This window comes from Chionomys nivalis, chromosome 26 (assembly GCF_950005125.1).
Source record: "Chionomys nivalis chromosome 26, mChiNiv1.1, whole genome shotgun sequence".
Classification (NCBI taxonomy): Eukaryota; Metazoa; Chordata; class Mammalia; order Rodentia; family Cricetidae; genus Chionomys; species Chionomys nivalis.
In genome coordinates this window covers 28,139,993-28,156,617 of record NC_080111.1, presented here as the reverse complement: position 1 = coordinate 28,156,617, position 16,625 = coordinate 28,139,993, and the positions used below count along the sequence as shown (strand labels likewise).

Genomic DNA, 16,625 nt, shown 5'->3' with positions numbered 1-16,625 from the left:
CGCACGTGCACACACACAGGAAACATGTCCATACACTTAAAAAAGAGCTGTACCATAAAGGTTTTAGTCTTAATATATAGAAAAATATTTAATATATAAGATGGATTAGTATTGAAATGTAATTTTAGATACTGGCATTAGTTGGGGCACAGTTTTAAAGTCAATATTAGGGTACCAGACACTTTATAAAATTAATTACAACTTCACTCCACTGATGAGTTTTAAAAAATTATATTTTCATGTGAAATAGTTCCAAAACAAAGGCAAATTGACAAAATGCTTTTTAAATAACATATTATTGACAAGTTACTTAAATATATGCAAATAATCCAATAACTATTAATAAAACAATTATATAGCTAGAGAAAGAAAATCACCAGATTAAGAAACTGGAAATCAGAATTTTAATTACAGCAGAAGATTTGATTTGGCAAGTACTAACAGGATTCTGCTCTCAGTTGGCATCTTGCTTGAGGTATTTTTTTGTGTTTTCCTTCCTAAATGTAAAACATGTTTTATAATCTAGTTCTATAGTATCAAGGAAAATTAATATTTCTTAATATAAGATTCCATTCTTCTATGCAACCCAATTGAAAATGTTTTGTTCAAAAGGCTGCAACAAGCCTGGTATTTAAGTCTTACAATATGAATACAGAGCTGTAAGACTTTCTTATGAACTACTCATGGGGGAGCAATAAGATGATTTTAATGATCTAGCAATATTTATATTCCAAGATCATTTATAATCAATCACTCTCATGATTTCTAAGTAATGTAAACATTATTTATTTTAATTAGAAAATTATAATTTTCTTATTCTTTTATTTTTATAATTATTATAAGAAAATAAACAAGACAAACTTGCTAGCTAAATAAACCTGAAATAACCAGAAGTACTAAATATCAAATTTTTAATAATGCCACTTCGCTACTTCCGTAGGTATACCTTCAAATCACCTCTTGTCATTTTCTGTGGAAAATTATAGTTGGAAGATACCACCTGTCTTCTGCCCATTCCATGAGACCTTGAAAGCAAACAGTCTATGTACATGTCCCAGAAGTCTTGGGCTATGTTTAAGAAGATACTGTAATGCCCGGGCCGCTGAGATTTTTGCAAGAACAACATGAAATTCCAGAAAGCATCCACATTGTGCTCTATCTTGAGTTCCTTGAGGTCTATGAGTGTCAGAGAGCATGTGTTCCAGCACTGAAGATCCACATCTTCTGTGATGCCCGCGCTGATGCTGGCAAGGACTCCCTTTTGAAACTCAAAGTTAGCCTTCGTGAGACTGAACAGCATGATGCAGCCCAGGGGAAGGTAGACCCATCTCCTTGCGGCAGAACCCATCCTATAGAGAGGAAAAGGAGAAGTTTAAAAACACACACACAAAAGAAAAATGGTATAGTGAATGTGTATTTGTTGATTTTCCTCTGAGCTGATGACTCTCAGACCTTCCTTTGAAGGGATATTAGAATTCTGGCTTGACATTCAAGAGTCTTTGGGAGTCCCTGAAATCTATTATATGTTTGTGCAGATGTGATGTGTATTTCATCACAGACCCTTACAGCTGCACAAAACCTTAAAAACTTGCATTCCCTCTCTTCCCCTGGACAGATTAGTACACTCTTCAGTGATGTGCTCTCCTGTCTCGGTGTCCAAGAGGACTAAAGTGCAGCTCATTCTGTATGTGGTTGTGAGAGGTTTTGTTGGGTTTTAATTGTATTATTAGAAATCTACTTACCCAATGGCATCGGATATCTCAAATATTCCTGTTTATTTGTTTTGTTTTCCACTGAAAAGCATTTGTTGAGCCCTCCTGTCTTGTGGATCCTGACTTTTCTTAAGTTGTTTGGGACTGGTTTAGAGATGAAGATATATCCATAAAATGAGCAGAAAAATAAGGTGGGTACCAGCTAGTGTGAGATGGTACAGGGTCAATTACTGCCCAGCAAATATTGCATTGTTCTACTGGCTTCTCTGCAAAGTTTCCCTGTCAGTTGGTTCCTCAGCAAATCGACCTAGAACACATGGGTAAGATAGAGGACTAACTTGCCAAGAGTTCATGCAGACTGTGGGTTCTCTAAATGCTCCTATACACTCTGCCACCTCAACAGTCATCTCAGACAGATACGGTAAAGAACCTGGAGTCCATAACCCAAGACATCTCCTTTCTGCATACCGCCTTTCTCCTCCCCTCATTAAAATAAACTAATTTCTTTTTAAGAAAGGAAAGATTTAAACAATATTCAGGTCGTTTTACACTATCGGTAATTGTGCAGATTGCGTGCAGAGTGAGCTCACAGTGCGAGTGACAATCCTAAAATGGGTGTGAGGAGTGAGTTCCAAGATTTTTCCCCTCTCCCCCGCAATTGGTTGATTTCCCGACCAACGCCCTTTCCACCTATGGCTGCCTGGATGGGACGTAGAAGAGTAACCCTTCCCAGGAACCGGGGAACCGAGTACCTTCCGTGAATGTCCGTGGCGCGTCCCAGCACGATGGTATCCAAATGTGCTTCCGGCTGCGGGACCGGTCGTGTCTGTGCAAGCTCCTGACTGGGGGTGGCCAGAGGTGTCAGTGCCGGCTCAGGACGTCCCGCCCCAGGAAACAGGAGGAAGGTGGAGACGGTTCTGCAAGACCCCGGGTCGCAGGGGTTGGGAGTGGAACTCTGCGCTGAGCTGGCGGCTCTGCTCCGCGCTCCTCACCAGAGACAGACTGGCAGGATCGCGCTCCTTTTCTAGACAGAGCAAGCCCACGGAGTGGATGGCCACGCCCCCTCGGGGGTCCCCGGGCCCGCCACTCCTCCTGCCACTGCCTACCCAGGCTTGGCTCCACCGTGATCACATCTGTCTTTCTTCCTGGCTCCCTCATTCTGTTCTCTGAGACTCCTGTTGCCGGTAGGTAGTCATCATCCCCGAGCTATCTTCCCTCCCTAGACACCCAACGACCGCGCCTGTGTCCACAGGAAAATTCTCTTAAGGCTGGAGACCTGTTAAAAATCCTAAGCCTCCCTGATGGGGTCTAAGCTAATCACCATTTAAATTATGAACATTAACATGTTCACTAACTCAAGTATGACCTCGCTTGTACCTAAGCACAGTTTAACTCTGGGAACGGTTTTCTCCAGCCTTCAGTAGAAGGAAGACTTCAGAAAGTCTGTTTTATGGTATGCTTGTGGTTTTATTGCCTGTGGTTCCAGCCTTGGGGCATTGCTAGCACAATCATGGGAGGTTATGCCTGTTTCCTATGCTCAAACTCCATGACAATAGTCAACTGGATGGGATAGAAAATCAAACCAAAGCCCGATTTATCCATCCTTCCCTTTAGGCAGGACTCCTTTGCGTGCAACTTGTTGAGCTAGGATGGAGAATTCACTGTTCCTTCCTCTACACTAAAAAGACGCCTCATCAAGTAAAATAGCAGTTCTTTCCTGGTCTCCTCCTCACATGCGTGGAGGTTTAGCACCGCTAATCATAATATCTCGTGTGTTGATCTTAAATCCTTCCTGCATCCCTTCTGCCTCCAGGACCAATTCCCACATAAAACAGAGTTGATAAAAAGGGCGTATTTGTTACCAGAGTTTGTAGGACTCATATAAATCCATCTCACGCCAATATATTTCCCCAGTGATTCAGGTGTCTCAGTCCACAACTATTCTCTCAAAGTAGACAGATCAAAAGTTTACTATATAATACCTCGTCTGAAATCTGAAATTTGTACTCTTCCATGGAATTCTCTCACTAACCGAAACTGCTGTCCAATTTCACATGATTCTACATACACACAGTGCCTTAAGGTAGCAATTTCTTGTACTTTCCAATTAATGTTAGCTATTCAATAGTTTCTTCTCAAATGAATTAGCTATTATTTATGCTAAAGAACCATGAAAATTCTATATCTTTGTTAAAAATAACATTCCAAAATTACCATACCCATATGTAGATATTGCAAATGTTTCATAGACTAGCCATAAAGCATAAGAGGCAGGCTATAGCTGGTGTTCCTCTTTCCAGTTCTTTTTGTGGATTGTTTCACTCCACTTATATCACTGCAAAATACTTGAAATATAAAGTATCGCAAAATATATATAAAAACAGCATGAAAACAGTGGCTTTTTCAATCAATGAAGCTGGGGCTTGGTGATCCATAGAAAATAAAATTTAATTTAGATTACTTCCCCATAATATCGCCAAATTCAATCCCAGGGATATTAAAAACTGGAACGTAAAAAATGAAATTTCATAACTTTAAGACTTAAGAATATCTTTATGATTTGAAGTTGGGAAATATTTTTAATGGTAAGGATAAAAGAAAGTAGTGTTTAACTAATTTAGAATTACTGTTACGATACTGGAATAAATATAAAAAGTAGGACTTGGGTTGTAGTTCAGAATACTTACTTACCATGCCTTAGGCCATGGGCTCAATTTCAAATACCTCCCCCAAAATTCAAAACAAAGATTTTTTTTTTAATTATAAAGAATAAGATGTTTCAGCATATATAACCACAAGGCAATTGTAATTAGGAGCCAAAACAAGAACTTTCTGTGGAATCTACAAGAAAAAGATAAATGTCCCAATAGAAATCTGTGATCTCTTATGTTTGCTTACTTGTTTTGCTTTTTGAGACAGGGTTTCTCTGTGTAGCCATGGCTGTCCTTGAACTCACTCTGTAGGCCAGGCTGTCCTCTAACTCACAGAGATCCACCTGTTTCTACCTCCCTAGTGTTTGGATCAAAGACATGGGCTACCTCTGCCCATCTTGAAATCTGAGGTTTTAAAGAGACATTTCTCAGATAACACAAAAAAAAAATGAACACAGCCGGGCGGTGGTGGCGCACGCCTTTAATCCCAGCACTCGGGAGGCAGAGGCAGGCGGATCTCTGTGAGTTCGAGGCCAGCCTGGTCTACAAGAGCTAGTTCCAGGACAGGCACCAAAGCTACAGAGAAACCCTGTCTCGAAAAACCAAAAAAAAAAAAAAAAAAAAAAAAATGAACACAGAAGCATATTCATAATGGCATGGTAAGCAAGTAAGTACAAATTAAAACTACAATGAGATATTAATTCATATCTAGCAGATAATATACTTAATAAGTCTTAGAATATCAAGTGATGGTGAGCAAGCAAGTATATTTAAGTTCTCCAAAGAACCAGAACACACGTGCACACACACAAAGATATAAATGTGACTAATTGAGCCAATCATTGTGGAGCTAGAGGTTCTGGACAGCTGGCAGTAGAGTTCCAGCCTGAGTCCAAAGGCCTGAAAGCTAAAAGAGCACTAAAGACCCAGCCCACGAGGTCAGGAAGAAAACCAACTCCCTTTCTCAGTTTCTCTGTTCTGTCAGGCCCTTGGTGGATTAGGTGATGCCCGTTCAACTGACTGGAACAATACGGCAATCTGTTTTATTCAATTTGCCATTTCAAACATTAATCTCATTCAAAATGAAACTCACAGACTCACCCAGAAACGTTTACCAAATTCTTGGACAACCCATGGTCAAGTTCACACATGTAACCCGCTTCATGAAGCAGCAGTACTAAGGATGCTGTAAATTACATAATTAGACCATAATTGGCACTATAATCTAAGTCATAGCAAGCACACAATCGTTTATTGTCTTGAAAACCTAAACATTCTGCAATACATTTTGATCAAATCCATCTCCATTTTTCTCCTCCCATTTCTCCTCTAACCCCAACAATTTTTCTCCCCCAACTTCATGTCGTTCTTTCTTAAAATTCACTGAATTGCATTTGGTGTGCATGGGTATATAAGACCCTCAAAGGCTGCATTCTGGAAGACTTTCTTTCCCCTAGAAGCCATCAGTGGTCAGTAGCTCCTCAGTTAGTGGTGGAACTTCATGAACTACTCCTCCACCCAGACAGGGGTTTAGGCTGACTTGATATTTGTACAGGTCTTGAGCCTGCAATTATATCTTTTGTGAGTTCATGTGTGCCATGGTACTCACTGTCATGTCTGGTACACTGTTTTGCTGCAGACGCCCGCTGCTGTTGGTTCTTATGATCTTTCCTCCTACCTGTCCTGTGATGTAATGATCCCATGTAGAGTTGAATACTCTAGATTTTCTTATTTTCTGCAGATTGAGTAGTTGTGCATCTCTGTATTAATCACTCTCTATTGTGAAAAGAAGCTTCCCTGGTGAGGGTTAAGAAATGTACTAATCTTTGAGATTAAAGATGAAAACTTAAGAAGCAGTGTATTACTATGTCCATTTAGCAAACTAACAGCAATAGGTTCTCCAAGGCTTAGGACCCACCCAGCCCCACGGTTTGGGCCCCATTAACAGTATCAAGACTGAGTTCTGCCTTCTGGTGTGGGCTTTAAAGCCAATCAGAAAGTGGTCGCCCGTAGTATCTTTATGTTTATGGCTCCAAATTTGTATAAGTTAATTACATTCTTTCTCAAAATGTGTAAGACAGCATAAGAATGACATATTTCCATGGTAGGAAGAGAATGCTTGGTGTCTAGCAGAACTTACAGGAGGTGGGGAGCAAAGAGCCCCTTCCAGCATATCTGCTCCCGGTGGCACCGACGAACACGGAAGAGGGAGAAGATGGCGGCCGGTCGATTGACGTGCTGTATGAGAGCTGGCCCTTAGCCTTCTGCGATTTCTGAAAACTGCCTAGAAATATAATTAGATTTGAGGTGATTTTCTTTTGATGAAACACGCATTGCTGCCAGAAGATGTACACTTTGACAACAGAAAGTCTAGATGACTGGGGGCACTGTGCTCAACTTTAGGGACCCTGAACTGCAACCTGGATCAATGAAGGAAGAAGATTAAGACCAATCTGCTTGGACAGTCTCCAGAGAAGGACGAGAGAATGCAGTTGGCCCATTAGATTGCTGTGAGGCCAAACATTTTAGAAATTCCCCCAGCACTTGGAGAACTGGGTACAAATGATCTGGCAAAAATGGAGTACAGTGGCAAAACCCAAAAGCACACAACACATCCCGAAATGGCCACGAAGCCTAGTTTGGTAATGTGCATTTGTAATCCCACCACTAGGGAAACTGAGGCAAAAGAATTAGTATTTGTAGGATATCATGAGCTACATACATGTAGTGAAATCCTCTCGCTCTCAAAAAGGGGGAAAGCATAATAAAGTCTGCACAAGTTTAGACTTTAGGGTTGATTATTCATAAAATCAAATGTACTAATAATAACTAACAGATTCTTCTTATTGACCATTTTAATCAAAAATTAACCCTCTAGGAGCTGAAGAGAAGAATAGCATTTAAGAGCATCACTACTCTTCTGAAGGCCTGAGGTTTCCCCAATATAACAATTCTGCACCGACCGGAGAGGGCTTCCCCAGCTAAGCTGTTACAGCTGGGTTGCGGTGCTCCAGAGTGTAGCAAGTCTGTTCTGCTAGGGGAAGGTTTCTACAGCCAAAGTGGAAAGTGTTACAATCCAGCTCTGCTCTGCTCCATCTCTGCTCTGGCAAAAGAAGGTCGTTCAAGAGAGTTATTGGAAGAAAAGAATCCAGGAGATTGGCTTCCTCTACCAGGGTGGAAGACCAGCTGCAAACTAAACAGGTACAGGGCTTATATAGGGCTTCATAGGGGTGGGGTTTTCCCAGGGAGGAGAAGGATTGGTTAGTTTTACCTTCTCAGGGATTGGTTAGTTTAGCAGGTCAGGGACAGAGATGGCCCTGATTTTAGAGCCAATTTTTTTTCTCTCACTAGCCTTTTAAAGCTTTTGGGCTCTAGTTTTGGGACCAGGGTGCATTTTTTCCCTAGGGACAAAGTGTGTTCTTTGGTACTATTTTCAGAGTCAGGGCATGTTTCTTTGGTTCTGGGTTCAGGGCTAAAGTATTTCTTTTGCTTGCTCAAGTCTCGGAGCCAGGGTATGTTTCTGATTTCAGGGCCAGGGAGGATTTCTTGGCTGGCACCTTTCCCCTACGACCTATAACTTCAACTCTAGGGACTTCAGTGCCTTCTTCCAGTCTCTATGGACATCCCCCCAACACACACACACACAAACACACACATACACATACACACACACATACACACACATACACACACATACACACACATACACACACACATACACACACACATACACACACGCAAACAAATAATAAATGAAAATAAGTTCTTTTTAAAAATCCTATAAGCAAGCGTGTTTTTCAAGCCATTCATTATTTTTATCAAAGTTATTTTTAGCAGAAGTAAAGTATTCCTCATGCTACCATCATGATCATTTTGTTCCCAGTCCATTTCCAGTGTCCCCACACTTCATTCCCAAATTAGATCAAGAATGTCTCTCCCTTCCCCTTTGCCACTTTAGGTCCTGATTCCACCCCAAGGTCCCTTTCACAAAGGTCAGGCTTGTTGGTATAATTAGATGCCATTCTTCACTAAGTCGTATGCTGTTTGTTTGCACATTACTATATGCCATTTCCCATCGAGATCATTTATCAAAAATTACACTTATTAGAGACTTTTCTAGTAATTGTCATACACTAGGAAGAGCACTCAGGTATTTCTAGCTGGTTTTTCTTTCTGTGCTGGAAAGTTTCAGCTTCTTAGGAACTTTGCAGCATCTCAGCAGCCAGAGTCCTTGAGTGCTTCCGAACCCTCGTGCTGACTATAGAGAGTCTCTGATTTAATCAAGACAATCGCCTGCTCGCTTGTCCCCCGGCTTCCTCGCCTCCAGGTGCTCACTCGCAGTTTTGTCATGCTTGTGTTCATCCTGCCTCTGCTTTGCACAGCACGCTCCCGCAGGAATTACTGCCATCATCACTGCCCACGGCGTCCAGAAGAGCCCTACACACACAGTGGGGGCAGGCTGACTGCATAATCGTGCTGAATACCTACAAGAAGAATAATTTCTCAAGCTATTGACTTTCTGACTCATTATAATGAAAGACATTAATTTTAAACATCCACACCTCCAATTCCCTCTGTTAATCCTAATTACAATGTATTGATCAGAGTGTAATTCAATGACCTTGCTGGTAAAGAGAACAGGAAATGAGGCCGAAACAAGTAGGGACCTTGTAGAAGCAAAAAATGTCCCTTGTCTGATAATTGAGGGGAAAACAGCACTATTTTTCCAGGAACATAGGAGAGGATGATGAATGGAATACTGACTCTGAGACAAGAGAAAACGTTCCGGACAATGGTAAGAAAAAGATTTTCAATTCCTGCTTCTTCAAAAGAAGGAGGAGAAAGAGAAGAAGAGGATGAGAAGGAGGAAGAAGAAAAGAGAAGGAGGAAGAAGATCATTAGTATAAGATACTTTGTAATTGTTTTTTAAAGGGAAGGAAAGAAAAGGAGATTTTATTAGGATATAACAATTGAAATATTAAAGACGTACAAACATTGTAGATGATAACAGCCTCATGTGGCGGTCAAGACTATCTAAAGGAACAGAGCTGATAGAATAAGGAGCTGAATGAGACTGGTTTCCTTGATATGGTCTGGGTAGCCCAACAGTGACTGCCTCATTCCACAGAAGCCAAGAACTTGGTAGTTGCTTTGTCAACAAGGCTGAATGTCTCATCAAGGTCTGGAGAGCTGCTGGTTTTCAGTCTGCTTTAGCCCCAAAGAGCTGGTTCTACTATCAGTGAAGGAATGCTAGCAAGAACAAAGGCAAGCACACAAAAGGAAGAGTTTCCATCTTCCCTGTTCATTAGTATAGCCTGCCGCCAGAAGCTGCTACCCACATCTAGGGTGAGTCTACTTCGCTGCCAGCAATATGATGAAGAAAGGCCCTCATAGAAGTGCCCAGCAACTTCAGATGGAGTTGATTCCAGATGCAGTCAAATTGACAACCAAGATTAGCTACCATGTGGTCCTGTGGATACAGTTCTTTGTTATTCTAAACTTATGTGGAACTTTTGGATGCCCATGAATGGAATGGGAGATTTGTGTGTAGATTTCCATGGCGCTCAGGTGGGGAACACGCACAACGTTTATTAAGTTGTTAGTTGCATCTGAAAGCTGGGTCTGAAAAAGGAAGTTAAGCAGACTTGATGTCTTCTCTTCTGCCTTTCTCCTTTCATTCATTCATTTTTGACTTTTTAAAGTTTACTTTTGTTTTTTTTTAATTTTATATGCATAGGTTGGTCTGCATGTTTAGATGTGAACATGAATGTGACTTTGGTACCCACAGACACAAGGAGAAAGAGCTAGATCCCTTGAAATGAAGTTAGAAATAATTGTGAGCCACCATGTGGGTGCTGGAAAATCAAACCCAGGCTCCATGAAAAAGCAGCCAGTGTTCTTAAACTCTGATCATCTCTTTAGACCCTTTTTATTTGCTTTTATTATATGAAAGTAAGCATAACATTAAGCATTGAATTTTTATTAACTAACAGCACATACATTGTAGTTAATTAGTGTAGACTGGTATGCTATTAGAAGAACTTCACTCCTCTGTGCTTTGGTACCCATCCCTACCTTCTCAGTATCCCCTAGCCCCTCTGCCCTTCCCAACTTCTTCCTAAAAAGAAGGACTTTTGTTCTTCGCTCCATGTCTGTGCAATCAGGTTGTAAATCCCACGACGAAGTGAGGAATGCCGTGCTTGTCTTTCTGTGCCTTGTTTGTTCCAGTTGACATGATGTCCTCTGGTCCCACCCGTGTCCCAGCAACCACTTTAATAAAGTGCTGGACTGGATGAGTCATGGCTTTGATTCAGTGGCAATTCTTTGTAACTATAAAAAATAAAAGAAGTCATGATTACTCCATTTTATGTCCTATCTATTTCTACTCCTCCTGTAGCCTTTTGTATCTAGACTGACGGTATGTTTTATATGTGATCTTTGCCTTTTTGTTGTACCATTGCAATATCTTAGGAGGAAGCAATGCAAAACTGAGGTGGATGTTGGCTTTTCTCTTCTGTGCACTTGAAGTCACCATCGTGCATTTGTAGCTCATCCCCTCTGAAGAGGCCCCTTCAGCTAATAACCCAGCATTACTCCTTTGATAAACAACCATCTTTCATCTAGGACAGGGTTTCCTATTTGGCATAGCAGGATTGACATTAATAACATTTGAAGATGACATTTCTTTGAGATATGATTTCACTGATGAGCAGGTATAGTCATTCTTGACATGGAGGTAATTCATACAGCTAGAAAAGAAAAGTCTAAAGTTACATTAATAGCACACAAGGGGACAGTTCTTACAGTGTGAGACCAACCCTGGGAGGTTTACTTGAAGGGTTATTGCTTCATTTCCCTTTCGAAAGAAAAAAGAGCTAGGAGATATCATTTTCAAATACATATTATTTTAATACAATTGAAAAGAGAAAAATTTAATACCTTTTCTAGCCTTTACCCATACTAAATTATTAAGAAAAGATAAATGATAAGTTTTTGATGTCTCAGAGAAGCAAAAAAAAAGAAGGTGTGATATGGGATTCCCCTCTGTAGGCTGTGAATATGTCTTATTATTACCATTGGTTAATAAAGAAGCTGCTTTGGCCTATAGCAGGGCAGAATAGAGCTAGGCAGGAAAGCGAAACTGAATGCAGGGAGAAAGACAATGGAGTTAGAGAGATGCTGCCATGTAGCTGCTGAAGGAAACAGACGCTGGAACCTTACTGGTAAGCCACAGTCTCGTGGTGACACACAGATGAATAGAAATGGGTTAATTAAAGATGTAAGAGTTAGTTGATAAGAAGCCTTAGCTAATAGGCCAAACAGTGTTGTAATTAATATAGTTTCTGTTTGACTATTCAGGTCTGGGCAGCGTGGAAACAAATGAGCAGTCTCTGCCTACAAATGTGTATTTTAGTAAGACTTAATTTTAGCCTCTAATTTCACATTTTCCCAAACAAGAACTTTCTCAGTCAGTGAATGACAAATTCCAGATGGCACATCAAGCGGAGTGTCTAAGTAGATGTTTCAAACTAAAATAATGTGTGAAAAGCGAACTCAGGTTTATAAATGACTACCACATCCTTGGGCCTCTCTAGTCCTCCACGCCTAAGCCGCAAAGGATGTGAACTAGATCCCTCCAAGTGTCATTCCACTGGTTGGAGAGCAAAGGCAGCCTAAATCCAGACAATGTCTGTCTGTCTGCCAGGGTAGCAGAGATGAGAGGCCCCAGGCATGGGACTCAAAACACCACCCACGAGAGACTTAGCTTCAACATGAAAATCCCAGAAACTCAAACCTAGTCTACTAGCGACAAACCCAAACATAAATTTTCTTTTATGTTTCAAATCTGTATTGTCCTCAAGCTGATGTTAATATGTTTACACTTTAAATCAGGGATAACTAACAAGAAGTCAAGATGTACCTTTAAGTTATTATTGGTTATTATATAAGAAGCAACACTTTTTATGATTTCTGGTAAATAAGAGTGAAGTTTAAACCCATTAGGGGAAAGTGGTAATTACAAACATTTTCATAGAAGGAGGTGCAACCTCAAGTATGAGAGGCTAACACAAGTCAACTGTATTAAAAAAAATCAGCGTTTAGAACACTCAGAAATAGTAATACTAGTAGGGAAAAGGGGGAAATGAGAGAAAGGGGATCATGCAAGAAAATGAAACATGAACAAGAACCCTCTGAGGCCTTATCAGAAACAGGAATTCATAGCAAGAAACTTGTAGAAAAAATTGTCTATAAACTTGGTGAGAAATGAGATGCTGAATGCAACATAAAGCAACTGAGTAGGAATAATAATAATAATAATAATAATAATAATAATAATAATAATAAAATGTAACTACAATCCAAACCCCCAGATCTTAAAAGACTTAATCAAGATGCTACACTCCACCCCCAGATTCAGAATGAAATGTGAGTCAAACACAGGTTAGAGCTGTAGACTTTCCAGACTGCTTACTCTCTAAAGCCGGTGCCAAGAAAATATTATTTTGCTCACTTAATAAACCTAAAAAATATGACCTAGAAAGAAGTATGTCAACGGAAGAATTATGCTAGGTGTGTTTTCAAATGATCAGTCGAATCTCCAACTTTCTTAGCGAGTGGATCTTGAAATGATGAGCTTTGCAGCCTCCCAGTGGACTGGCCCACTGAATCTACACAGTGTCTTAAAGCTGTACAGTCTCTGTGCACTTAAAACATCTTAGGGGTGCTCATCATCTGGAAGTGAACACTCGAATTCAGTGGCAGAGAAAATCCAGCAGAAGGATTTAAGGGAATAATAGGGGACAAGAGATTTCCAATCAGGTCTTCCGGGTTGTAGCTTAGTGGATGTAAAGTTTCACAGAGACGGGCTGTAAATCCATCCTTCTTCATTGCCGTCTACAAACGCGTGTCCCTTACTAAACACAGGCAGAAACTTTCTGTTGCTCAATTCCTGATCCCTGCTCGAGTCATTAGCCACCTTCTAGCACTCTGTTGTGATGGGAGGCTGACACACAGGCTAAATTTCAAAATTCTGTGGAGTTTCCTTCATGTTTTGTTACATACTAAGGCTTGTACTTATTTTTTTCTTAATAAGAATTATATAAAAGATTTCTATGCTGGGTGACTGTAATGGTATATATTTTGTAATTTGATAAATAAATCTTGCCCAAATACCAGAGGCAAAGCTAAAGTTACTACAGGTCAGGCAATGGTGACACACCATTAATCCTAGGATTTGGGAGACAAAGTCAGACAGATCTCTGTGAGTTCAAGGCCAGCCTGGGCTACACAAGATCAATGAAGAAATAAATTGATCCCAGTACTAGGGAGTCATACACCCTTAATCCCAGCACTAGAGGGAATATAAAATGGGAGGAGAGAGAGGTGTGGGCTGCTTAGTCTGCTTAGCCTGCAGTTGCCCAGCCTTGGTAGAGGTAAAACTTCTCTAGTGACTTGGCTGCTTTGTTTTTCTGGTTTGGGGGTTGAACCTCTCCCGGTTTTCATTATCCATGCTACAGGTGGTGGTGGTGCATGCCTTTAGTTCCAATGCTCAAGGATTCAAATGATTTCATACTAAGTTTTCAGACGCCCAGTTTACAGATTTCCTGGACTCACAACGTTTGAACAGCATCCAACAGAGGCTATTTACTGTGCTGCTCTGGCAGGTCTTAAAGATAAGGCTGTAAGAGTCAGTGTTATAGCGATTGTCTTTCTTTTAAATAAATTAACAACCAGCAAGAAACATCCAGTTTCTGCTGAGCCCAGGGCCTGAGTCACGTAAACCTTGTTAGGTCGACTTGTACAAGCACAACCCAGAGTATCATTGATAAGTGGTGGGAATCGAATAAAGAGTGGGTAGGAAATCAACAGATTGGTAGAGGCAGTCTATAAAGTTGGAAACCAAGTCAAACAACTTAAATGTCAATTGGCTAATAAAATTATACAATGTACACTTGATTCTAATTATATTTGTCCATGTTATGTTTTGAAATATATCCACGCTAAAATGTTAGATTAAATACATGTCCAGTAATTGAACCTGAGACAGGTAAAAGTCAAAGCAAATAGTTTTTGCTATGGCTAGGATGTAGCTGAACAGTGGTGTGCATGTCTAGCAGGCACAAGAAACTGATTCTCAACAAATGAGAACTTGGAAGTTTTATTAATGTTACTATACCCAAACTCATTTTTTAAAGATTTGTTTATTTTTACTTTATGTATATGGGTGTTTCGCCTACATGTATATCTGTGCACCACATGTGTTCAGTTTCCAAAGAGGGGGTTGAGTCCCTTGGAAGAATTACACTTACGGTTGTAGTTGTCATGTGGGCACTGAGAACTGTAGAGCAGCAAGTGCTCTCAACTGCTAACTCATTTCTCCAGCCCCTTGTTCCTTGCTTTTTTGAGACAGGGTCTCATTCTATAGTTTAGGAAAGCCTTGAATTCTTTTTGTAGCCCAATCCTCCAGCGTTAGCCTCCCAACTGCTGGGATTACAGGCACGCACCACTATGTCCAGGCTTTTTTTTTTTCCATTTTGATGGTGACCTGATATATTCACATTAGGACCTGCCAGACAAATTTGGACTATCTTTTCAATTTTCTTGTAAATTATAAAATATTGCAAAATGGTAGTTTAAACGCAGTCAAAATCCATAGCGGTAGCAGTCTGAGAGGCAAGCTTGCTGCTGTTCTTTAGCTAAACTGGTATGGCATCAAGCTAATGCGACTCCCAGCATTAATCAGAGGAGCCTCTCTCTCATGCAGTGACTGAAGTCTCGTGGCTGCTCAAGGTGCTGAGAAACAGTGGGTGTTGAATGCCCAGTTCTAAACAGAACATTGATGCAGCCTATGTATGCTAAGGCTCAGGAATCACAGCGGAAGGGGCTAGAAAGAATGTAAGACCTGGAAGACAGGGGGAAAGACTATGAGATTCTGTCTTCTGGGCATGGCAGCACCATTGCAAACATTACCTCGAAGCTTCTGTGACTGCCTGCAATGGGTCTATTAATCAATCATGGTCAGAAAGCTGAGGAAGCGGGGCTTGCGGGGCTCTATGCCTCCTTGAACTACTGAAGCTACTAATGATGAGTTGTCATCGTCTTCAGTGTGTACCCATGAGGAAGACTCAGGCTCAATACATAGCTGCAAAGCCATTGTCACAGGAAATTGTGATGAAACTCAGTGGGTCTCGAAGGATGATAGGAGGGACACGACTGTGGGAGAGTCCTGTAGCAAAGAGAGGCAGCTGGGGTGCAAAGTACGTAAGAGGGGGTGAAAGGTCACAATAATCAGAATGCACTTTATATATGGATACTTGGTGATTTTGCACAAGAAGAGTTTTTGTTTGTTTGTTTTAAAATCACTTGGTCTGGTGAAAATCCTCTCTTTCTATAGACTAAGGCTTGCCCCCTTCCTAATGAATAATTTGGGACTCAGGCATGTAGCAGACTGCCTGTAACTTTCTAATTTTCAGAGTTCTGAGGCAAACCTTTGCCAGGAGCCAGCTAGGGGAGAGGCCTGGAGGCACGGGGCCTCCTGCTATCCATCACTAACTTTAAAACATCTCACACTGAACACAGAACGTAACAATTTCTTACAGTTCCTCTCCGCTGCACCACCCTAGCGGGTGACCTTGAGGGAGTCACATTCCGCCAGGAAGGATTCTAAACCTGATAAATCTCATGAGGGAAAATAAGGAGCAGTGTGGGGAGACCCCTCTAGTATGCCTGGCCACATTTTGTCACTGAGAGCGCGGGGAGGAGGTGAAGGCGGCTGATACCCAACCTCTTCCTGATGCTTCCTCCCCAAACTAAGGAACGGTAATCTCCTGATCTCACATGCTGACAGTTCCAGGTTGGGGTTTTTGGTTTGCCTCCACCACACAGAGGATTCTCCTTAGAGACTAAGATCGTCGCATTTCTTGCACTACGTCTGGATCACAAGTCTTTAGTGATTGGTTCCTGAGGTTCACTCAGGTCGTCACCCAGCAGTCAGGCAGAGTCTTCGTGTCCTTCACACGTTTGGTTTTGCTCCTGTTGAAGAGCTTTTCCAGTGAGAGAGAATTCTGGCCCCTCACAGTTTCCTCGGCGACCCCTAACACTTTGTGTGAGTCAGGCCAATCTCTGGCGCTTCTCGTTCAGAGCGCTGCCTGCAGAGGCTCCGTCCTGAGCCCTCCCGTCTCCTGGCTCCTTCCCCCACCCGGGGACGCGCACCCCGCCCCGAGCGCGCACGCGCCGGCCCGCCACGGCGTCACCTCGGCGA

The 16,625-nt window shown here is 41.4% G+C and overlaps 1 protein-coding gene across 1 annotated transcript; it reads right to left on the bottom strand.

The window, feature by feature from the left end:
* Window positions 1–928: 928 nt before the first annotated feature.
* On the bottom strand, window positions 929–2,588 carry Fam237b (family with sequence similarity 237 member B). The gene is made up of 2 exons (XM_057758293.1): window positions 2,465–2,588; window positions 929–1,349 (listed from the first exon to the last, which is right to left on the bottom strand). The coding sequence occupies exon 2, from the start codon at window positions 1,346–1,348 to the stop codon at window positions 929–931; it is 420 nt and encodes a 139-aa protein (XP_057614276.1). The 5' UTR covers window position 1,349; window positions 2,465–2,588.
* Between the last annotated feature and the right edge of the window lie 14,037 nt (window positions 2,589–16,625).